We start from the raw sequence: 25,321 nt of genomic DNA, 5'->3' as shown, positions 1-25,321 counted from the left end.
ACAGGTGGATATTCAGAGTTAAAGAAAGATGATGCTCGAGCACAGCTTATGAAAGAGGATCCGGAACTGGCTAAGTCTTTTATTAAGACTTTATTTGGTGTTCTTTATGAAGTGTATAGTTCCTCAGCAGGACCTGCGGTCAGACATAAGTGCCTTAGAGCAATTCTTAGGATAATTTATTTTGCTGATGCCGAACTTCTGAAGGACGTCCTAAAAAATCATGCTGTCTCAAGGTGTGTTCATGAAAATAGTGAAAACATTTTAGAAATTCAAGTTTCTACAAGTAATTTCTGAAATCTTTAAAGTATATGTAATATAGAAAAAAATGTGTATTTGGAGTATCTTGAGCCCTTTGTTTTAATTACACTTTAATATTATTACACACTATAATAAAAACAAAAGTTTAGCTTTTAAGAAAAGTTTTTGTTTTAGTGGACTGGTTTCATAATTAAAATATTTTTCTCCCCAATTTAAAGTAGTATGACCAAAAATACTTGCCAAATTCAGGCATGTTTTATGTACAAATGTGTTTTTGGGGTTTTTTTTAGCCACATTGCTTCCATGCTATCAAGTCAAGATCTGAAGATAGTAGTTGGAGCCCTTCAGATGGCAGAAATCTTAATGCAGAAGTTACCTGATATTTTTAGTGTTTACTTCAGAAGAGAAGGTAATGTCATTTATGATTAGTTTTTTAGTCTGAATAGTATTTTAACAGTAGATCAGAACAGTTGTAAAGGGATTATTTTATACTTCATTGTATAGTTATTGGAATATTTTAAGGCAATACTCCAGTTGGAATCTTCAGAATGCAATTAGGCCAGTCCTCTAATTGGAGGAATTTAAATGTTAAAATCAGCCCAGGAGACATGATACTTTTCCATTTTCTTTTTGAGGACCTCATAAATGAAACTGTGTCACTCATTCAGGTTTTATCCTTTTAAAACCTGCCAAGATATTCAAAGAAGTTCTTTCTCATCAACAGAAATCTCTTGATCGCTCTTTTGGTCTTTTAGGATACTTTAGTCTTGTGTGAGGGTACAGAAAATAATGGTATTTCCCCCTCAAGTAATCTTTAGCTTTGTTTTCTATCTTACCAACAATCCTGGTTCTTTCTGCATATGATCTATTTTCCATTTTTTGAGCACCTTTGCTGGATTAATATTCACATCTTAAGAATGCAATAGACAAAAAGTCCAACGCCACATATTAACATGAAATAGAAGGTAGACTCTCTCCACTTCCCAGAGATAATATCTATAGTTAACAAATCAGGAGTATGTACAAATTGATGTTTTCCATGCTCATATAAACATTTGGCATGTGTTTTTGTTTTTAGCCTTAGGTTGTCCTGTACTTTGCAATCTGTATTGTGTTTTTGGTGTTTTGTATTTTTGTTGTTGTTTGCTTTTCAGTTCCACTTTTCTGATTTGGAAGTATATCAGAATTAGACTATTTTTTTCCAGGGTGATTTTTTTTTTAATTTGATATGATCAATTATGCCATTATATTGAGTCTTCTTCCCCCAGTAGCATATATATCATGTTTATTGGGGAATCTTGGTTGTTTCTAGTGCTTTGCATCCACCGTTCTTTGAGGTTTCACTTATATATCACTTATTTATGAAGATCTTTCTTTACATCTGTAAGATCCCCCTATTTTATGTTGCAACAGCACCATATTTTTCCTCTCATAAGCAATTTATTCTTTATTTGTAATATCTTGCAAATTATGTCTTTCCCACTAGTCAGTAAATGCTCTGAGTTCATTTTTTATATCCATGGCCATACTATTTCTTTAGTACCCAGAGTCTAGCATGTGATTGCCACAGGTATTTGTGAAATGAATGCCTGAAGTTTGAATTAATTTGGACATCATTTTTTTTTTTTTTTTTAAGAATGTGATGGAAAGCTGGACTCTTTCCGCAAAAAAACGTGAATATGTGAACATGCACTCACATGCATTGAGACAAACATCATTGCATACAATTTTATTGTTCTTGGACCATCCCCCATGTACATCTTCCCATGATCCTAGCCTGCCATATGAGTTACTGTTTAGCTTTCCTATACACTTCTAAGGTTGTGAAAATCTTCTTCACCTTCCCATAGCTGGTGGTCTACTTTTGGCAGCAGTGTTACTGAGAGCTTGTCTCATTGTAGCATTTGAATTTAACTAATGATTGTAGTTCTTTACTCCCTTTCTGATCAAGCCCCACAGGTGCACTTTGTTTCTCTAATTGATTATTACTTATTTTAAATTTCTAGTGGGACTTTACTTGTGACCCTATTAAATTTCCTGTGTTCGCTTTTTGAATATTAGAAGACATTCAATATAAATATTTTTCTTTAATTTTGAATTTGCCTACTACTTTTCTAAATGGAGCCAAGTTGTAAATCCTGGCATCTAGAACCCCCCTCCCCATTTGCCAGCTACTTTTTATTCATTCCCTATAAATCAGTGTTAGCATTAATGGCGTTAGTAATGGCAAGGAGTCGATCATGATTAAAACTGACTTGTTTTAATTCCTTTTACTACGTAGGTGTAATGCATCAAGTAAAACACTTAGCAGAATCGGAGTCTTTGCTGACAAGTCCACCAAAGGCATGTACAAATGGGTCAGGATCCTTGGGGTCCACAACGTCAGTCAACAGTGGAACAGCCACGGCTGCCACTAACGCTGCAGCTGACTTGGGATCCCCCAGCTTGCAACACAGCAGAGATGATTCTTTAGATCTGAGCCCTCAAGGGTAAGTGGGAGTCGTGTGGTGACGTCTGTGCTCTTTGCCTTTAACTCTGCCCTGGTGACTGAGACTCTCACAGGGAATAATTTGTTAGAGAGAGTGCACACTATATTTTTTCATCTGTATTTTGTTAGATGTTTAATGGGAATGAGAAGAAAAATGAACATTTGTTGCAAACCCTGTTATATTGAGCCATGTTTGGGAACCACAAGAGATATGTGGTCCATTTCTATTGATATAGAAGGGAACTGAATATTAGAAGGCTAGTATTAGAGCCTTATATTAGAACTAGGGGCCCGGTGCACGAAATTCATGCACTGTGTGTGTGTGTGTGTGTGTGTGTGTGTGTGTGTGTGGAGTGTCCCTCAGCCCAGCCTGCCCCCTCTCACATACTGGGAGCCCTCAGGCGTTGACCCCCATCACCCTCCAATCGTAGGATCGGCCCCTTGCCCAGGCCTGACGCCTCCGCCAGAGGTGTCAGGCTTGGACAGGGGACCCCCCTCTCCCCCCGATCACTGGCTCTGGCCCCCGCCCAGGCCTGAGGCCTCTGGCCCAGGAATCATGCCTGGGCAGGGGACCCCCATCTCCCTCTGATCGCTTGCTCCACCCCCCGCCCAAGGCTGACGCCTCTGACCCAGGCTTCAGGCCTGGGCAAGGGGACCATCATATCCCCCCAATCCCCGGCTCCGCCCCCCACCCAGGCCTGATGCCTTGGCCAGAGGAGTTGACCCTCATCACCCTCCGATCACCAATCACTGGATCGGCCCCTTGACCAGGCCTGAGGCCTCCAGCAGAGGTGTCAGGCCTGGGCAGGGGACCCCCAGCTCCCCGCGGTTGCAGGCTCCGCCCCTGCCCAGGCCTAACACCTCTGGCCTAGGCGTCTGGCCCAGGCAGCGGGGACCCGCAGCTGCAGCGGCCCCACGATCGTGGGCTCCGCTTTAGGCCCAGGCAAGGGACCCCTAGCTCCCGGGACTGCCAGCTTCGACCATGCTCAGCTCCCATCGCTGGCTCCACCCCTACTTCCTGCTGTCACTGGCCAGGGCGGCAAAGGCGCCTGATTCTCCGATCATGGCTGGGGGGCAGGGCAAAGGCGGCCCCAGGGCCGCCTTTGCCCTGCCCCCCAGCTCTTAGCTCCCCCCTGGGTTTCCGATCACTGTCAGTGGCAGGGGGCTTCTTCCTGCTTTCCCTTTCGCCTCCCTGCATTGTGCCTACATATGCAAATTAACCGCCATCTTGTTGGCAGTTAACTGCCAATCTTAGTTGGCAGTTAATTTCCATATAGCCCTGATTAGCCAATGAAAAGGGTATCGTCGTACGCCAATTACCATTTTTCTCTTTTATTAGATAGGATAATATAAGGCTCAGGGAAATTAAATAACAGTGTCACATACTTATTTTACAGTTGTAGGATTGAGTCCTCATTTTTGATTCGATAATCTTGAATTACTGTGTTACATGCAGCATACATAAAGAAAATTATCTGCTTCTACCTTTTTATCTGTTTTTAGTCCCTTTTTTTCTACTGTGCTATTAAGAACATTACCAGACCCTCGTATTGGTTTTAATTTTTTTGTGTTGAAATGAATCACATTCTAAAAATGTTTTTGTTTCTTTGATGTTAGAAATTTATTATTGCTGTATGAGTGGTGCATGATGAACCAAACTCAGTTCTGAAATTCAGGATGTGTTCAGGGTGTAATGCTCCTTTTTACTCCTTTTTCGGTGAAAAGTAGATCTTGCTAAAATATATAGTAAGTGGGGTCTAAATATTTAATCTTGTAAAATGCAAGATGACATTGTCCAGTGAAACTAGCCCATTCAGGATTCCAGCTGCTTTTGGCGCCACCTGGTGGCAGCTGTCTACTTTAGTTTAAATATGAGTTTTGGCAAATCTGGGACTTGGGGGCACAGATTGGGACCTCTGGCACAATTGCTGTCACTTAGGAAGCCCCTGAGCTTGGGTGGTACCCATATTATGGGCCCAATTTAAGCACATTGGATCTGGAGAATACTCAGAGCCCTCTCACTTCCCTGTTCTCAAGTTGGAATTGTCTTCCATTTTCCCTCACAGCCTTGCCTGCCTCCCTACTTCCTCCCCAGCTCCACTTTCTCTCCCTAGCTGCTGCAGTAAATCTTAAATTATGCAGGGTTTCCTATATAGCACAGGCATAGCGCCTGAGATATCATAGCTACATGGTGAAATATGATACATTTCAGACACATGCAGTATTTCTGAGCCATTTAAATTAAGGAATTAGACTTTATTATTATAGGTTCTAACAGTTGATAATTCTGAAGAAAGAGGAAATACTATTTCTCTTAAAATTCTTTCAGATTTTTAAGTGGTCCCATTCCCTTCTAATACAGTTTCAAATGAAAGTTCATGTAAATTTGTAAAGGGGGAATTGTTCAATCATATTAAGTTTATTCTTTGAAAGTTCACTTGTCCTGTTTTGTTTTCGATGGACATGGCAGATGTTGGAAGGATTTTTCAATTTTTCCAATTTTATTTGGGTCACAGACCAACTGAACCAGAATATCTTTTCATCTTTTCTGTTGCATGTAACTTGTTATTCCAAGAGATATTTCAAACTATTTCTAGTGTTGTTAAGAGTAGTGAAAATAACACACAAATGCTATGTATATTCTGTTTAATATATTCTAATTCAAAACAGGTTTATTTGTACTATCACTTGCTAGATTTATTTAGGTAATTTTGTGTGGTTATTTTTTAAATTACTAAAGTCTTTGTAAATACATTGATTTAGAATGTTATTGCCATTGCACACCATGAAATTTTAATACTGGTTCTTCACATTATATACTTGTTTTATGTACTTTTCTATATGTACTACATTTTAACACAGAATTAGGTATCCTATTTTGTTTTATTTTGAATAGTTTATATAAACAGCTAGCTATTTTTTGAATTAATTTTCTGTGTTGTGTACCTCTAGAACATAACAGACACAGAGTCAGCATTAAATAATCATAAATGGAAGATACCCTGTTGTGGCAATATTTATTAACTCCCTATTTCTGCCATTTTAGCTTGCTTTTCAATGAGTGATGATAAGAAATCATGGTAATTGCTAAACTTATCTCATCTTTTCCCATGTGATAGTCGATTAAGTGATGTTCTAAAGAGAAAACGACTGCCAAAAAGAGGGCCAAGAAGGCCAAAGTATTCACCTCCAAGAGATGATGACAAAGTAGACAATCAAGGTAATTCCTTTGATGAAACTACGGGTAGGTAAAAGGGAAATGGTAGTAGTTAAAGATATAGTTTAAATATCCTATTAAAACTGCTGATAGCCCAGACAGTGTGGTTCGGTGATTGAGTGTTGACCTATGAACCAGGAGGTTACGGTTCGATTCCCAGTCACTGCACCTGCCCAGGTTGTGGGCTCGATCCCCAGTAGGAGGTGTGCAGGAAGCAGCCGATCAATGATTCTCATCATTGATGTTTCTATCTCTCTTCCTTTCCCTTTCTCTCTGAAATCGGTAAACATATATTTCAAAACAAAACAAAACTGCTGATAGTTTTGAAATCTCCTGAATACCCAGTGTTCGTAGTTCTTTTGGCTAATCTATTAAGAATGAGAATCTTGCCCTGGCTGGGTAGGTGAGTTGGTTAGAATGTAGTCCCGAAACACCAAGATTGTGGATTTGATAGCCATCAGGGCACATTTAAGAATCAACCAATGAAAAAAAAAAAGAATGAACCAATGAAAACATATATAAGTGGAACAATAAATTCAGTTGCTCTCTCTCCATCTCTTCCTCTCCCTCCATTCCTCTCTCCCTCCCTCCCTCTAAAATAGAAAATATTGAAAAATGAAAGAATGAGAACCTTAAAATTCACTTGTTTTTTGTCAGTTATTGTAAAATAATTTAACTATCATTCTCTCTTCTTTTCATAGCTAAAAGCCCCACCACTACTCAGTCACCTAAATCTTCTTTCCTGGCAAGCTTGAATCCAAAAACGTGGGGAAGGTTAAGTGCACAGTCTAACAGCAACATTGAACCAGCACGAACTGCAGGAGTCAGTGGTCTTGCCAGGGCCGCTTCAAAGGACACCATATCCAATAATAGGTGAAGTGGGGAAGATTTATATTCTATTCTTTGATTAGAAAAACAGCACATTTATTGTATGGAGATGAAACTTGGACACAGACCTTTAATGTGTGCTCAGAAGTGGCATAGTTCAAGAATGTAGTGTTTTCTCAGTTTTTAAGTCCTGTGCCTGGCTTTGTCTTGAGTTCCAGTGTTACATTTTAAAGATCTTCTAGACAAAAAATCAACAGGGAAACAGCGATCCTAGACGACACACTAGATCAAATGGATTTTTAATACTTTGTATTTTTTTCTATTTTTAAAATTTTATCTTTATTGTATAAAGTGTTACAGATATTCCCCTTTTTTCCCCCATTGACCCCCTCTCCCACTCCCATCCCCTCCCCAGGCCTTCACCCTAACTATTGTCTGTGTCCATGGGTTATGCATGTTCTATATAATAAAAGCTTAATATGCTAAGTGTCTGACTGTTTGACCAGTCGCTGTGACACACACTGACCACCAGGGGGCAGACACTCCGATCAGTAGATTAGCCTGTTCCTGGGTTCAGGCCGATTGGTCCTTCCCCGGCCCTGATCGTGCAGCGGTGGGGTCCCTCGGCCTGGCCTGCACCCTCTTGCAATCCCTCTCAGGGATCCCAGAGAGCTGGTTTCAGCCCAATCCCCACAGGCCAGGCTGAGGACCCCAGCGGTGCACAAATTCACGTACCAGGCCTCTAGTATGCATGTAATTTGTTTGGTTGATATCTCCTCCACCCCGCCACACCCTTTCCCTCTGAGGATCCTCAGTCTGTTGCATGCTTCCATGTTTCTGGACCTATTTTTTTATTTTCTTTTGTTCATTAGATTTCACATATAAGTGAGATCGTGTGATACTTGTCTTTGATCTAGCTGCTGGGACTCATGTATTTTCAAAACCAAACAAATTATGTTCCCCAAGGAATCTGTTTCTCAGTTTTGATCCAGGTACTGGAAAATTGACTTTTTTGAGGAAGTGTGCATACACATATTTTTATGACACCCCCCTCTCCCCTTTATAATGGAACTTAAGGATCTTAGAGTAGAGGGTTTTTTAGGAACTTAGAAAACTACCAGCTAACCTGTTTATACCAGTTTATGGCTTTTAAGAATTACGTCTTTAAAGTCCTTGAGAATTGTTTTATTTTGTTGGCTCTGGATGTAGCATACCAACAAAGGATTACTTCCTCTGCAAGTAAGAAATTTAAAAATGTGAAATGTCATTGGAAAACAATCTCTTTTTGTTTGGTTGATTGGTTTGTTTGGTTGGTAGTAGTTGTTTTTCAGAATTTCAGTTAGTAAAAATAATAGAGCAAATATATTTCTGAAGCTATTTGAATTTGTAATTTAGACAGCAAGGTGTCAGTCGTTGTAGTTAATCATGTAACTAGCCAGGACTTGTTTCTGGTCTATAGGGCTCTACTTCAGCTCTCCAGAGAACACAAGTAAAGAAAATGCAGATATGTCTGTACCTTAGAAAGTAGTCATGTAAAATCACTCTCAGCTGAATGCCTAGGAAACTGCTACTTTGTAGAGTCCCAAGAAGTTAGAACTTTGGTTTACTCTTCATGCATATGTGCATTTCTCTAGGTACATTTCAAAATGAAACTTAATTTGGTTAATGTGAAGTCTGAATTTATTAGTCTCTAGAACCTTGGGCCAAAAGAAGGTTTTATATGTAGCAGTTATTTGCCTTTCATCAGAAGTTATAATTGAAATTCTTTCTGTGTACACTGAGCTATATCTCCTTTTTCTTCTTGCAGAGAAAAAATTAAAGGTTGGATTAAGGATCAGGCACACAAATTTGTTGAGCGTTATTTCAGTTCTGAAAATATGGATGGTAGCAACCCTGCATTGAATGTCCTTCAGAGACTTTGTGCTGCAACTGAACAACTCAACCTCCAGGTATTGTATCCAGTGCATCCTGCTGGCCCCTTTTCAGTATCTTCCAGCACTCTCTGTCTTGCTGTTTTTTCCTTTTCTTGTTTATAACTCTAGCTTTCCGCCAATTTAATCCTTATAGATAGACTTTTTAGCTAGATATGTGCTATATTAGCGTTGACATTCTTTAACTTACCGCTTGCTTTTATGCTTCATTATTTCATCATTAAATGTACTATAGAAATCTCATTTTTGACCTTTTTTTGTGACATTCCATATTTATTGACAAATGAAGAGACTTTAGAAATGTCTAAGACCTCTTTAGTTTACAAACACTTGAGTTAATAGGACACTCCTTAACCCCTTCACCTGGGTTCTAATAGTAGTTAGAAAGGGTTCATGTTTATTAAACCTTTTATATTTCATCTGATTCTTCATCTTTTCACTTTTTTTATGTACTTTGAACAATTTGAGTAGTACATGTTTTTCAAGAAATTTACCATTTTATTCATATTTTAAATGTATTAGTTTAAAGCCCTGCCCTAACCGGTTTGGCTCAGTGGATAGAGCGTCGGCCTGCGGACTGGAAGGTCCCAGGTTCGATTGCGGTCAAGGGCATGTACCTTGGTTGCAGGCACATCCCCAGTGGGAGGTGTGCAGGAGGCAGCTGATCGATGTTTCTCATCAATGTTTCTGGCTCTCTATCCCTCTTCCTTCCTCTCTGTAAAAAATAAGCGAAATATATTTAAAAAAAAAAAATTTAGCCAAAACCGGTTTGGCTCAGTGGATAGAGCGTCGGCCTGCGGACTGAAAGGTCCCAGGTTCGATTCCGGTCAAGGGCATGTACCTGGGTTGCGGGCACATCCCCAGTAGGAGATGTGCAGGAGGCGGCTGATCGATGTTTCTCTCTCATCGATGTTTCTAACTATCTCTCTCCCTTCCTCTCTCTCCCTTCCTCTCTGTAAAAAAATCAATAAAATATATTTAAAAAAAAAAATTTAAAGCCCTACCTTGTATTCTTTTATTTTTCAATTATATTATAGCTCTTTATTCCTTAATTTGAATTCTTATCCTCTGTTGTTGTTGAATTGTGAAGGTTTTTCTTTTTATGGTAGTATGAATACTAGTTTTTTGTTTCGAAATATTTAACCTTTTGTGAATGTTTTCCAAGGATCTACAAAGAGTGCACCAGGCCCGTCCCTTTTTTTTTAATGGTATTGAGGATGCGTTCAGTTTCATTTGGGGAATGTAAATTATGCATTCGGTAAGGGCTATTGAAATTAATATAGAAATACTGTTTCTGACTCTTTCAGGTGGATGGTGGAGCTGAGTGCCTTGTAGAAATCCGTAGCATAGTCTCAGAGTCAGATGTTTCATCGTTTGAAATCCAACATAGTGGATTTGTGAAGCAGCTGTTGCTATATTTGACATCTAAAAGTGAAAAGGATGCTGTGACCAGAGAGATCAGATTAAAGAGATTTCTTCATGTGTTTTTTTCTTCCCCAGTAAGTTATTTAATAATGTTTGCATGAATCTTATTATAAGAATCACTGTTCACTTATGTATCTTTTCATCGCAGTAGTAATTTCCAGTAAGTTTTGGTCAAGATATTCAGGTAAAGTTTCTAGTTTGCTTGTATACAGTTGGAATCCTTGGGTTTTTATATATGAAGTCAGCAGTAAAACGACAATGGGGATTTAATGAAGCTAGTGCCAAAGTTTCCATGGTCAGTGTATCTTGAGTCTTTGGTGTGTTTTTTCTGTAGGCCAACCCATTAATTGTAGTCTCTCCTCTGAATGCATTTTATTCTCAATATTTGTTTCCAAACTTATTGGAGTTTGAGATAGGTGATAGATAGATAGATAGATAGATAGATAGATAGATAGATAGATAGATAGATAGATACAGTAGGCATAGTGTACCTATAACCATAAGGTAGACATATATATATTTCCACTTTGTATGTAAAACATAGCAAATGCTTCTTGACTTAGGATGGGGTCACATTCCAATTAACCATTGTAAGTTGCAAATATTTTAAGTCAAAAATTTATTTAATACATCATAGTTTCACCCCTGCCGAACATCATACTTCAGCATAGCCTACCTTAACCATGCTTAGAACGAAGTACGGTTTCTACTGAATTCTTGTCACTCTCGCACCATTGTAAAGTTGAAAAATTGTGAGTCAAACCGTCTTAGGTTGGGGACCATCTGTATTAACACATTGTATGCGGGAAACGTATTTATACCTTTTACTTATACGTTTTACGTTGACTGGTAGTAGAGCGCGGGACACGTATTAATACGTTTTTTATAGACTAGCGGTAGAATGCGGGTAACGTATAAATACGTAAACTAAAGTTATCGTAATTTTACTGAACGTTGCCATTTGCACAAAAAATTAGCAAAAATGGCCCGCGCCACCTGTTAGCGCGCGATAAAAACTACCTGCAAACAATGTAAAAAAATTCCATTCAAAAGTGCTTAGTCATATTTACAATGTGGATTATAAGGCCAGAATTCAGAGTAGCTCCCCTTTCTTTACCCTCAGTAGCTGAGAACTAGAGAATAACTATTCTTAGAAACTTGATTTTACACTACTGGTTTACAACTGCTTAAGACAAGGCATCTCTAGGGAAGTTCTCTGGCTCATCTGTGTAGTAGGGCCAAGGATAGCTCTCCTGTGTGTGAGTGAAACTCCTTACCATGCCTTTCTAGTTTGTGGGGATTTGAGCATTACTTATATTACTTTAACTTGTTATTTATTAGAGAGTCATTAGATGTGTAGCAATATTGGATGTACTTTTCTCCCACACTTAAGATTTTATACAGATGTCATCTCTTCACTGAAATTCCTTGGTGCTTTCTGGGTTTTAAGCGTTCTACAATATAATACACGAACCATATGTTACCTGATGTCCCCAGTAGATTCTAAATATCACTCCAGATACAGTAAATATTTCTGTGGCAAAGCATGAATATTTCTACCAAAAAATATAGTCTCATGCCTGTCTGAGTCAGATTTTGCCACCAAATGAAATAATAAAAGAGAATAGATGAATGGTTTCCTTTTGTAAAACTGCCTGTTAAAGTTTCTTGTTGAGGAGTGTTCCCTGTTCAAGAGGCCTTGTTTAACCTATTGGTTTATTTATATCTTTAGCTTCCTGGAGAAGAGCCCATTGGAAGAGTAGAACCAGTCGGTAATGCACCTTTGTTGGCATTAGTTCACAAGATGAACAACTGCCTCAGCCAGATGGAACAGTTTCCAGTCAAAGTACATGACTTCCCCAGTGGGAATGGGACAGGAGGCAGGTAAGGATCATTGCCTGCGTGTGCCCTTTTCCTTTGCGCTTAATTAATCTTGTTGAGGTAAAGTGGCAAGAGGTCTGGTAACATCTTCATCTGCCTAAATAGCATTTAGCTATTATTACTGAAGAAATTGAATAGTCTAAAAAGTAAATAAATACTGTTTATCTTTAAAATCACTGTTTCTTAAACATAATGGTTTAGAAATATATAACCCAGTCACTATTGGCAACTTGCAATCTGTTCTCCATAAATTGACATACTTTATAATGCTTCAAGAATTTTGTGGATCTGGAAAATAAAACATTTACGTTTCTGTGCAGTAATGTGATTTTATATGTAATGTGAGTGCTTATCATTTTGTATTGTGATGGGTTTTAACAAGTGTTTATTTTGAAGTTTTGCTGTTTTAAATAAAACTTGTTTTTTCAATAATACAGTAGTTTTATAGGATTCATGAGATACTGTAGAAAGAATTATGTAGGAGTTAATTGTTTTGTTTTATATGAAGTTATAAGCTTCCTAGAATATTATAACTAGAAGCCTGGTAAATACGAAGTTAGTTTTTTTAATTCTTAAAATACACAATCTGCTGTGTTTATAAAACATTCAAATTTTTGATTGAATTAAAACTGTGCATCTTGAGTAGATAAAGTGATCAATGTGGACTAGGTTGTTGTTTTTTACTTTGAAATTTAATGTAGAGTGTGATATTTAGGTTTTTATTTTATTTATTTATTTTTTATTGATTTCAGAGAGGAAGGGAGAGGTACAGAAATCGAAACAACAATAATGAGAGAGAATCATTGATTGGCTGCCTCTTGTATGACCCCCACTGGGGATCGAGCCCACAACCCAGGCACTTGCCCATGACCAGAATCAAACCTGGGACCCTTCAGTCCGCAGGCCGACGCTCCATCCACCAAGCCAGACCAGCTAGGGCTGATACTCAGTTTTGATCATTATGCCATACTGGAGTATTTTGTAAAATGAGGGGATGTTTTCCACTATGCTGAGAAAACCATGAAGCTTTTCATTTTTATCCAAATTTATATACTATTAAATAAGTATGTACATATTTATCAATATACTGGAATATTCTTTCCCATAACTCCTATTTACATGCTTTATGGAACCTCGTAGATGACCATATTTTAAGTTTATCTGTTATCTTACTCCTGCCAGCCCTTTTCTGAAATGAGCAGTTAAATAGCCTTACCAGATTTAGACTGGTGTAGCTATTGAATTACTTCTTTCAAAAGACTATAGCAAAGTTTGTACACCTGAAACTAATATAAGTTTGTGTGCCAACAGTAAAGTTTTAAAAGTGATTTTATAGCAGACATCATTTTATTTGTCATTTTATAATAAATGTCTTGAATTGCTGGTGTTTACTTTTGTGCCTTAAGAAAATGCAGTTTGTATTATCTTGCTTTTATTTGAATTAATTTTGTTGATTTTGAAAATAATAGAATAACTTTTTTTCACAAATTATCTTGAGCTTTTCTCTTAACAGAGGATCACAGGCTTTAAAATTTTTCAACACACACCAGTTAAAATGCCAGTTACAGAGACATCCAGACTGTGCAAATGTGAAGCAGTGGAAGGGTGGACCTGTCAAGATTGACCCCCTGGCTTTGGTACAAGCGATTGAGAGATACCTTGTAGTTAGAGGTACTCTTCATAATGTATATTGTGTGTTTGTATGTACTTTTGGGATAAAATTAAGGAGTTAAAATTATTTCTCTTCTTATTGCTGTTTCTATTAAAACCTAGCATCAAGAACTTGTGTTCCCGTCATTTATTTTATGTGTAGTATATAGAAATGTGTTCAACATAGTAGAGGTTGACTGCTTACTTGAGTGATGAGTTAATTTTTCTTGTTGGAATATAGTAGAAATGACATTTTGTATTTGACACTTTTCTTAGATCTTTCTGCTTTGTAGATCAAAGTGTTTTTCTAAGACTATATTAGCTTAAACGTAAATACAGGCTTTTCTTTGTCATGTAAAATTTGCTAGGAGTTGAACAACCTTCTTGGGTTTTTAGGTTATGGAAGAGTAAGAGAAGATGATGAAGACAGTGATGATGACGGCTCTGATGAGGAAATAGATGAATCTCTGGTAAGGTACTATTCCCACCATGTTGCCATGCATAATGTTCAGGGCCTATAGATTAAATAGATTCTGTTTTGCTTCATTCAGGCTGCTCAGTTCTTAAATTCAGGAAATGTAAGACACAGGCTACAATTTTACATTGGAGAACATTTGCTACCGTATAACATGACTGTGTATCAGGCAGTACGGCAGTTCAGTATACAGGCTGAAGATGAAAGGGAATCTACTGATGATGAGAGCAATCCTCTAGGAAGAGCTGGTATTTGGACGAAGACTCATACAATATGGTAAATCTCAAAATGATTTTGTTTGTTTTCGCCAACTTTGACATTATTTGTGTATTTTGGAATTGGTTCTGATGGCTGACTTGCATAAGGAGAGAGGACCCTAAATCCTACATTTCATCATTAAAAGCCACTTCAAATATCTTATGTGTGAGCACCTGTGGGTGCATGAGTGTGTATATTTATCTTCCTCATTAAGTCAACTAGATAGAAAATATATTCTTGGATATAATTATAGTTTATATATCTACTTTTCTAGATTTATTTCCAGTCTTTAAATAAGACAAACATTTTTGTAAGATGTTCCTTTAGCTGTTAGAAATCGGGGCATCTCTGAATCTTGAGAAACATTTGGATGCAACTTTGTCTTGTTTGTGAATGTCTGCTACTTACATTTAAAGAGAGCTGTTATTCTCAGAACTCCTAAGCTGGTGTTCTCTTCTAGGAAGCAGTCCCACTGGTAATTTTCTGAATCTGTAAGTAGGGAGAGAGGATAGATCTCACAGAGTTCTCTGGTAACTCTAGTAATCTGTGGCTTGCACTTTTGGCCTTGTAAAATAATTTGCAGTTTTAAAATCTGCTTTTGGTTTAACTGTACCCCTGTCACTTTAGGTACAAACCTGTGAGAGAGGATGAAGAAAGTAATAAAGATTGTGTTGGTGGTAAAAGAGGAAGAGCCCAAACAGCTCCAACAAAAACTTCCCCTAGAAATGCAAAAAAGCACGATGAGTTATGGCATGGTAAGTTGTAATATGAAAGGAAAACTGCCGTGGGTCAGTATCTTCCTGTCTTCATGGTTTTAAAGGAGTGATTTATTTGTATCTAGTAGTAGTAAAATCTTTGAGTATAACTTAGAAAAAAATGAAGTTACTACCAACATTTGACGGTTTTTAATTGAACCCTTGACTTTAAAGTCTAGAGCATGAAAACATAAATATCTGCAAAATTAAATTTGGAAAGAAAATTGGGAAAAACTCAAATTCTTTCCATGAAGAACTCATGTTTGCATGAAGGCTAGACAAATTCAGTAACAGAACACATTCTGATCATTGGCAGATTGGCCCTTAATTTTTATTGGCATTCGTTATGATAGTATAATCCAGTAATGTAGAAGGAATAAAAAATTTTGCCAGTAGAGTGTAATGGCATCTCCTAAAGGACTTCTTTTTCTTTACAGCATTTTCTTCTCATTTAATTTTGCTGGTTTCCTTCCCCTCTCTTTTATATGATAGTAAAGCTTTAGCATTTGTCCACATTCTCATTCCATGGGGACTGCCTTTATCAGGGATTTCCAAACACTGGTGTCAGTTGATGAAATTTTCCTGGTTTACATAAATAAGGGCATTGTAGGAATTTTTTTTTTCCATAAAGCCAAGTTTATTCTTTTTAAAGGGGTCTTGTTTTGAAATGTTTGTTTCTTTGTTTTTGGTGCTAAAATTTGCCTTTTTTATGCAATGATAGTGTTGTGATTTTTAATTCTTTTGCTCAGTTAAAGCAAATGGCAACAGTGTTAATCCTCGTTTATTTTTATTTTCATGCTACTTGGTGAGATATAAGAACAGAGGAATCACAACTCCTACTTGGAATCTGTCACAGTCTACCCTGTCATAAGCCTTGGATTAAATAACCAAATCTGAAATATACAGGCAGTTTCTATAACTGAATTTAAATTCAAACATGTTGTCTTTACTCCTCTCTGGCTGTTTTATTGTTAGTTATTATTTCTGGTATAAAGAAATGCAAACAAGTTAGTTTTTCTCATTTATGATGTTTATTTGGGTATGGGAAGGAAAGTATAAATTTCATAAACCTGGATGAATTATGTATAAGGTTTAAAAAAAAAAAAGTTCAAGCTATCAATTCTCTACCAATAAGATCCAAGCATTAAATCTTAACAATTTACAAGTACTGTTTTAGGCATGATAAGATGACACTGGCTCCATTAGCTTGGCCTTTCTAACTATAATACTTTACTTTGATCTTTTGCCCTCTAGATGGAGTGTGCCCATCAGTATCAAATCCTTTAGAAGTTTACCTCATACCTACACCACCTGAAAATATAACTTTTGAAGATCCATCATTAGATGTGATTCTTCTTTTAAGAGTTTTACATGCCATTAGTCGATACTGGTATTACTTGTATGATGTGAGTATTATTGAAGTTTTCTGTGATGTGTTATTCATTACATGTTATCTCATAGTTTCTGTCTAGTGATTTATGAATTTCCTGTTGTACTAGAAACAGAAACAGTGACTCAGCTAAATGCAGAGATCCTGGCCCAGTGAAGTACAATGTATTCATCAGTGGGAACTTCTCCCCTTTTGTTTCCTGGCCTTGTTTTTAGATTTGTTCTCTTGGCAGACTTGTAAATTTATTAAATTAAACTACAGCATGAACTTGAACATACTTTTATTATAGTTAAAATTCTTTATGTACATTTAACCCAAAGTTCATTTATCTAAGTTAAGATGTATGTTAAGTAAAGAGTTGGGTGAAAGTTGAATGCGGCCTTTGATATTTATATAATGTAGGGAAGAATGAAGGAGTTGGCCTTGCATAAAGTATTAGCTCCCACATCAGTGATTGAGCCAGTACTCATGGCGTCTGGGGGTTGAGGTGTTTCAGCTATGCATTATTGAAATTCTCATTTGTGTTAGGACACAACAATGAGAAGCTGTATATTGTATTTTGGAAACAAGTGAAATCTGGGCACTTTTTATACATATTTGGAGATAAAGGAAGAGATAGTGAATATAGTCCTGTTTTACTACATATTGACTTTTTTCTTAAACATTTTGCAGAATGCATTGTGCAAGGAGATTATTCCAACTGGTGAATTTAATAACAGTAAGTTGACAGCAAAAGCAAACAGGCAGCTTCAAGATCCTTTAGTAATCATGACAGGAAACATCCCAACATGGCTTACTGAACTAGGAAAAACCTGGTAAGACTACCACTTCTATAATGGTGGCCTTGGGAGTGTTATCATTGTATTGGTCTTTATATTTTGTAACAGAAACAGTGTTTAGTGAACCTGTTTAATGTGTTTAATAACATTGTCATATTTGATCACAGCTTGCTTACTAGTGTAGCTTTAGCATCCAAACAGACTAGGCAAGCTGGAACTAGTACTAGATCTACTTGATTGTATATGTCTGCCTATATGAAATAGAAAAGTACACAAGGATATTTGACTGAGGAGATTCAAATCCTCTGCCACAATAAAATCAGATTCCACAAGCGGTATTGAGTGATTCTCTGATCCTACTTGGGTCCACACCTATCTTCTTAGAAACTATAGACCTGCATTGTCAGTATAATAGCCACTAACCACATATGGGTATTTACATCTAGATTAAAGTTAAATAAAATTAGAAATTTATGTTTTTAGTTACAGTAGCCACGTGCTCACATATCTACCTGTATTAGGCAGATACAAATACTGAACATTCATGTCATCACAGGAAGTGCTCTGGTAGCTCTGTCAAAATCATACATCAGGAGGCATGTAGAACCTCTGTTACTGCAGCTGCCTTTTGCATCTTTTAGTGACTTAGAAATGCTAAAGCTAAGAGGAAAATCATGAACTGGTAAAGCCACCAGTATTTGTGTATATATGGAATGGGGTAGGTCACTAACCTGGTGAAGTGTTGATCAGATTTTAAAATTTAGCTTTCACTAGTCATGTTATACTTCCTAAAGGTCTTTGGGTATATTATAGACAATCTTGAATAGACTTGATTTCAATTTCAAACATAAGAATTTTAATGATTGAATTTCAGATTTCATAAGGAAAGACTACTTAATGTATTATTATGTGATCACAACAAATTTCATATAAGAATTAAGGAAATTCTTCAAAATTAGTTTACTTAGACCATTTTTATTGGTCATATTTACAATTCTGTATCATTAAAACTTGTTTCTAAGACAGGGTTTTTTATGGTTTCTGATTCTAATTCAGATAATAAAGTTATATCACATCTTTTTACAGCCCATTTTTCTTCCCTTTTGATACCCGGCAAATGCTTTTTTATGTAACTGCATTTGATCGGGACCGAGCAATGCAAAGATTACTTGATACCAACCCAGAAATCAACCAGTCTGATTCTCAAGATAGCAGAGTTGCACCTAGATTGGATAGAAAAAAAGTAAGTTTCTTCACCAAATTTTTAAAGATAAATCAAACTGAGCTTTTCAAAATAATGGGAAAACTAGAAATATGGTACATCTAATTTTGCCTATTGGTTTAGCGGGCTGCCTTAGTCACAGTCTTCTCTTTGCTTATCTTTTGTAATCATCTTTTAGCCATGTTTTCCTGTTAGTCTCTTGGAACTGTGCTATCTATGATTCTTTTTCAATCTCCAGTTAGAGTTCTTTTTCTCAGTTTCTGAAATAATTTTTATAGTTCTTTTATCTTTTAGTCTTCATAACTCTTGTGCCAAGAAAAAATCTTGTCCTTTCTTACTGAGGCTTTCTTCCTTTCTAAATTAGGAACTCAAATTAGCCCCCCTTTTATAATTGACTAGAGGCCCGGTGCATGGATTCGTGCGCCCATGGGGTCCCTCGGCCTGGCCTATGGGGATTGAGCCAAAACTGCTTCTCCATCCCCTGAAGGGTCCTGGATTGCGAGAGGGCACAGGCCAGGTACACGATCAATCGGGGTCGGGGAGGGACCATGGGAGGGCTCCAGGGCATGTCCATCCCGTCTCGCCCAGTCCCGATCCAGTCCCGATCGGCCAGACTCTAGCACAACGGTTCTCAACCTGTGGGTCGCGACCCCTTTGGCGGTCTAACGACGTTTTCACAAGGGTCGCCTAAGACCATCCTGTGTATCAGATATTTACATTACGATTCATAACAGTAGCAACATTACAGTTACGAAGTAGCTACAAAAATAATTTTATGGTTGGGTTACAACATGAGGAACTATATTTAAAGGGCCAGAAGGTTGAGAACCACTGTGCAGCAAGCTAAGCGACTAGTCAAATGGTCAGACACTTAGCATATTAGGCTTTTATTTTTATAATTGATCCCTATGCAGTAGGTAGAATTAATCAGCTCTACTTCATTCCCTTAGCAAATTACTCCAATTAGAAGAAACTGAAACAAAATCCTTGATACATTTTATGTGCATAGACCAGTTAGCCCCCTGTGTTGTTGACTTCATCTTCCTGTGCTTCTAATCTGGCTCCACATTCATAGCCCTAAAACACACAGCTCTAAGTCATTTGCATCTGAGACCCAGTCCTACACTTATGCCACTACACTGCCTTTTACTTAAGACTTCTCTCCTGCCTCTTTCTTGCTGAGGATTCTTATGCAAGTCTGTCTTCTCAAAACCTTTATCTCCAAAAATCTCATAAGAGCCATTAGTAATGACAGAAGAAGAGGAGTGGAAGGAATGAGAAGCAAAGCAAAACCAAAAACATTCTACTTTAAAAGAAAAAAACAACACTCGCTACTCCTATCTTGATAGGTGTCATTAGGATTCCATAAAAATTGTTCTGGTAGACTTTGGAGATCTGCCAAAACCTTCCTCGTCCTCATGAATCTCATTAGTAGATGTTTGCAGTAGAGTTTGTCGGATCTCTGCAGGTCAGGGCCAGTAGTAGGTTTCCAGCTCACCTATCACCTCCATTCCTATTTCTTCATCATCTGCCTATCTATAAGTGCACCCAGGGATATGTTAAGTTACTGCAGCCCTGAATTGCTTTGATGTTTGGCAGTGTTTCAGAGATCCTTCTCCAACTTGAATTTTCTGAACTTGCCATGGGCTCAAGATAAAAATTACGCTTACATCTAACTTTTCTTCATGTATGTATGCCAGGAATGCTGCCGATGTTTATAGCAGTGCAGCTACTTCTTAACCTTTTCTGAGGTGTGCTTTGTAAAAAAAAAAAAAAAAATAGTTTTTTAGCAGTTTAGTTAATTTTTTTGCACTTCAAGAAATAGCACCTGTTTATTAAAGTGTAGTGTGTACTTATTTTCCTCACTTTTGTACTTTATTTTGTAGCGTACTGTGAACAGAGAAGAGCTGCTGAAACAAGCCGAGTCTGTGATGCAGGATCTTGGCAGCTCACGGGCCATGTTAGAAATTCAGTATGAAAATGAGGTGAGTTTTTGAGTTGGGACAGTTTTGAGCATGATTTGTGTCCTTGATAAGATTGTCGTTAGAGTTTCTTGGTCCTGTGAAATTCTAAAAGATAATTGGGAATTACCTGACATATGGAAATTTTTTTAAAAAACAGGTTTACTAAGATATTATTTGTGTATAATAAATGTACATTTTTAGGATGTACAATTGTAAGAGTTGACAAGTATACAGTCTGTAATCACTACCACATCATGATCAAGAAAAAAATCCAACCACCATCACAAAATATTTTCTTGGACCACTTTACAGTCAGTACCTGCTCTTTATCCCCTGTCCCTGCCCCTGTAGTTTTGTCCTTTTTTACAGTCATAATAAATGGAATTATACAGCATGTAACCATTTTTGTTACTCTTCTCTCACTTAGTATAATGCTTTTGAGATTCATCGTGCTATTGTTTCCTTTTATTGCTGAGTAATAGTAATAGACTATTTATAGTATGTTTCATCACCAGTTGATGTACATTTGAATGTTTCATGTCATTTAATATTTTAAGTTGTCTGTTTTACCTATGGAAATAACAGTATTTGGATAAAGGAAATAGACTGATTTGATCTGTGATTTCTACTTAGCATAGGGGTAGTATGCTAAAGGGAGAAAGAACTGACTTTAAAGCACCATCTTGTGGGTATCAGGTATTACTGCAGTTTTATTCATTTCTCTCTTTGCTTCTCTCTCCTCTTTCCCCTCCTTTCTTTCCTCCAAGACCCAGTGGAGAACAAAATGTACAAAGTCCCTACCATCATGGGACTTTTCTTTTAGTTTGGGGAGGTCAGTACACACACACACTCATACACATGGCTATGAGATGAAGAAAAAGAAAGGAAAATAGGAAGATGGAGCATGATGGGGAGGGGACAGGGTGTTCTAAGGTGACATTTGAGGAGAAGAATATCTCTAGCAAAAGAACAGACATGCAAAAGCCCTGAGGCAACATTCCTTCCTGGTGGCAGATGACTTGTGGCTGGAGGGTGGGAGGAGGGATCATAGGACAGTGGGCAGTTTTTTTAACCTGAGGTTTTGCTGTGAGTGAGATGGGGAGCCTCAGAGGGTGTGGAAGAATGATACAAAACTATGTTTTGTAAGGCTCTCTCTTAGCACTTTGATTATAGGCTGTGAGATGCCAAGAATGCTGGTGCAGAGACCAAATGAGAAATTGGTGGTAAAAGTTTATATGTTTTGAAGGTGGGGCAGGCTTAGTGTTTAATGATTGGTTGCAATGTGGAGACTAAGACTGAGAAGAGCCACAGATGGCTCCCAGGTTTGGGTTGATGTGTGGGCTGAATGCTGATACCTTTCACTGCTGTGGAAAACTAACAAAGGATTGGGGGGGATTAGGAACATGTCACCAGGTCCCAACAGATCACAGTTTGGAAAGTTGAGTTATACCTTTGGTGGACTGCACCTAATCTTTTAAACTAGTTTGGATACTTTTTAAAAGTAACTGTGATAATCCTGTGTAATAAAAGCTTAATATGCAAATTGACCAAACGTTTGAACAACTAGTCGCTATGAAGTGCACTGACCACCAGGGACAAATGCTCAACACAGGAATTGCCCCCAGCCTGCAGGCCCCAACCAGCAGTGATGGGTGGCGAGCCTGCAGCGCCAGGCCAGCCAAGGCGGATGCCAGTGGGGGCCCCCAATTGCCCCACCAGTCACCCCACAGATCAGCCCTGACCACAGGCCATGCCTAGGGACCCTACCCATGCATGAATTTCTTTCTTTTTTTAATTTTGTTTTATTGCTTCAAGTATTACAAGGAGTATTACATATGTCTCCTTTCTCTCCCCCCCCCCTTGACATTCCCCCAGCCTCCCTTTACCCCCCAGTGTCTTATTGTCCATTGGTTATGCTTATACCCATGCATGAATTTCATGCACCAGGCCTCTAGTGGTAAAATAGTGCCCATTAATTGCAGATACCATGCACGTGAAATACAGCCTTCTTGACAGGACAGTGGTTAGATTTAGCCTATAGACTTTGGTATTAACTTGTCCTTAGCTGCATATTTAGCTTATTGTCTGAGCTGGTAGGACCTTGATAGAACATGAAGGAATATCTAGGCTGAACATTGCCCCAGGCTCTTGTATCTCATGGAGGAGGCATGTTCATTCACAGCTGGCTGTACAGTTATTTCCGGGGTTTGTTTCAAGATACCAGTGTCCAGGATCAAAACGAGACCCACCTACTAAATCAGAGTCTTCAGGATGCACCTACCCCCCATGTGCATGTTAAACTGCACTCAGGAGATCCCAGTGCACCATGGGCTTGAGAAGCACTGGTGTACTTTCTGAGGCTAAGTTAACCCAGTGTGTGCTGGTATGGATTCAGACCTCCCCTTCTTTGTGTTTATTTAACAAACCACTGTTAAAGGCTAGTGTGTGCTCCAGCACTGTAGAGGATACAGAGCTGAATTAACCATTTGTACGCCATAAGCGTCTATAGACGCAAGCAGCAGACCTTTTTTAACACATTAAGCGCCTAGCCTGTTTTGTCTTCCGGATGGAAAGTATAGTGTCAGTCACCGGTGACTGACAGGATACTTAACATGTTAATTAAACTCAAAATATCGTGGCGGTTAACTGGTTAAAGTTTCCCTTGGGTGCGTTATACAGGCATATAATGAAATGCTGACAGTGAAATATGGTAAGTACTTAGTAGCTGAAATGTAAATCCTAAGAAGCAAAGTAACTGGGCATATAAGGAGGCTTTTCCTAAGGAGATGACATTTGAGCTGGTTTCAGAGTTGCCATTCACCAAAGATAGAATGAGAGAGAGCCATATGCAGACCATTCCTTAGTCCAGTGGCTCTCAACCTTCTGGCCCTTTAAATACAGTTCCTCATGTTGTGACCCAAACATAAAATTATTTTCATTGCTACTTCATAACTGTAATGTTGCTACTGTTATGAATTGTAATGTAAATATCTGATATGCAGGATGGTCTTAGGCGACCCCTGTGAAAGGGTCGTTCGACCGCCAAAGGGGTTGCGACCCACATATTGAGAACTGCCTTAGTCCCTGAGGGTAAGGTATATAGCTACTTTTCTCAGGATACAAGCTCAGACCATATAGTTTCTTGGAGCTTGTTTCAGGATGCCAACGCCCAGGCTTGAAATGACCCACCTACTAAAATTAGAGTCATCCGGGCATGCCTACCCCCCATGTGTGCATGTTAAACAGCTTTCAGAAGATCCCAGTGCACCATGGGCTTGAGAAGCACTGATGTACTCTCTGAGGCTAAGTTTGGGCCATAGGGAGTAGGAAATTAGAAAGGGATGCTAGTTCTTATTCTAGAACAGTGGTTCTCAACCTTGGCTGCACATTAGAATCACCTGGGAATCTTTTTAAAATCCTGATTTCTGGGCCTCATCCTCCAGAAATTGTGTTTCTTTGTTATGGGGTGGGGCCACAACGTTAGTAACAAAGAAACAGAATTTCTGGAGGATGAGGCCCAGAAATCAGGATTTTAAAAAAGATTCCCAGGTGATTCTAATGTGCAGCCAAGGTTGAGAACCACTGTTCTAGATGATCAAGACTGAAGAAATACAGTCAGATCAGCTGGAGAAATAATCCCTACTGCGTCCTAATAAAGAGTTCCTGTTAGTATCCACATTGCCAAGAGGTTTTCAGGTTAAAAAAAGGGCAGTGCAAATTCTAAAATTTGAAATTGTTCTACTTTTATTCTTCTGTAGGTTGGTACAGGTCTTGGGCCTACACTGGAGTTTTATGCACTTGTATCTCAGGAACTACAGAGAGCTGACTTGGGTCTTTGGAGAGGTGAAGAAGTTACTCTCAGCAATCCAAAAGGTAATATTAATCTGAGTTCGTCAGTCAATTTGTGTTATTCAGATCAGGTAAAGGGCCCTTGCAATTCATTAAATATATTTAATTTGTAGCAGAGGACCATTCTCTCTGACCTTAATTTATTTTAGCCTTTTTCTTATTATCAATTAAGGGAGGCCCTTCCAGCTCTAGGGGACTTAATTACATGATCTTTCTGATTTTGAGAATATTGCATTTCTTAAATGTTCTGAGTTACCAGTTTTTGTTTTGTCTTGTTTTGGGAGAGAGCATGTAAAGTTTGGTCACTTGTTCATTTACAGGAAGCCAAGAAGGGACCAAGTATATTCAAAACCTCCAGGGCCTGTTTGCGCTTCCCTTTGGTAGGACAGCAAAGCCAGCTCATATTGCAAAGGTTAAGATGAAGTTTCGCTTCTTAGGAAAATTAATGGCCAAGGCTATTATGGATTTCAGATTGGTAAGTTTATTTGCTTTTCTATAAATTTTTGTGTGCCTGTTTTATGAAAGTGCCTAATCCCATGTGCTTAATGCTGTATTTTTAAAACAGTGCTATATAAACTTTAATGTGCATATGAATTACTTGGGGATTTTGTTACAAAAGCCAATTCTGATTCAGTAGTTCAAGGGTGAGGCCCAAGATTCTACATTCTCATACCAGCTCCCAGGTGATGTCCAAATGCCAATCTGTGGCCCATGTTCTGCTAGAAGCAGAGGCTCAGAATCAGGCATGGTTTTAATGATATATTTCTGAAGTATTTGATACCATAGTTTCAGTTCAGTAGGAAAGCATGAGTATGTAATTAAACTTACAGTAATTTGCCAGTAGAAAGCTAGAATGAAAATAATCCAAGGAAATCAGTACTCACAGAGGTTTGAATATTTCTAGACTTTCCTCCATTTCCTCTTCTCACATTTTATAAGCTACTTTGTATG

At 38.1% G+C, this 25,321-nt stretch overlaps 1 protein-coding gene across 31 annotated transcripts in view; it reads left to right on the top strand.

The window, feature by feature from the left end:
• The window catches only part of TRIP12 (thyroid hormone receptor interactor 12), a 128,315-nt gene that overhangs the window by 93,295 nt on the left and 9,699 nt on the right, over positions 1 to 25,321 (top strand). For 19 of the 31 annotated variants that reach the window (XM_059703413.1, XM_059703411.1, XM_059703414.1 and 16 more), the window contains 18 exons: positions 5 to 233; positions 549 to 667; positions 2,540 to 2,747; positions 5,866 to 5,966; positions 6,665 to 6,836; positions 8,599 to 8,740; positions 10,030 to 10,221; positions 11,880 to 12,031; positions 13,527 to 13,699; positions 14,075 to 14,148; positions 14,209 to 14,429; positions 15,039 to 15,166; positions 16,421 to 16,572; positions 17,229 to 17,371; positions 18,422 to 18,578; positions 20,444 to 20,542; positions 24,280 to 24,394; positions 24,691 to 24,845. In XM_059703413.1, the coding sequence (XP_059559396.1) occupies positions 5 to 233; positions 549 to 667; positions 2,540 to 2,747; positions 5,866 to 5,966; positions 6,665 to 6,836; positions 8,599 to 8,740; positions 10,030 to 10,221; positions 11,880 to 12,031; positions 13,527 to 13,699; positions 14,075 to 14,148; positions 14,209 to 14,429; positions 15,039 to 15,166; positions 16,421 to 16,572; positions 17,229 to 17,371; positions 18,422 to 18,578; positions 20,444 to 20,542; positions 24,280 to 24,394; positions 24,691 to 24,845 (2,732 nt within the window). The remainder of the gene's footprint in view (positions 1 to 4; positions 234 to 548; positions 668 to 2,539; positions 2,748 to 5,865; positions 5,967 to 6,664; positions 6,837 to 8,598; positions 8,741 to 10,029; positions 10,222 to 11,879; positions 12,032 to 13,526; positions 13,700 to 14,074; positions 14,149 to 14,208; positions 14,430 to 15,038; positions 15,167 to 16,420; positions 16,573 to 17,228; positions 17,372 to 18,421; positions 18,579 to 20,443; positions 20,543 to 24,279; positions 24,395 to 24,690; positions 24,846 to 25,321) is intronic. The other 12 variants (XM_059703438.1, XM_059703428.1, XM_059703420.1 and 9 more) reach the window with 3 other exon arrangements.

Source organism: Myotis daubentonii, chromosome 7, assembly GCF_963259705.1.
Source record: "Myotis daubentonii chromosome 7, mMyoDau2.1, whole genome shotgun sequence".
Taxonomy (NCBI): Eukaryota; Metazoa; Chordata; class Mammalia; order Chiroptera; family Vespertilionidae; genus Myotis; species Myotis daubentonii.
Note: the sequence above shows the minus strand (reverse complement) of the source record. Positions and strands in the feature narration are given on the sequence as shown.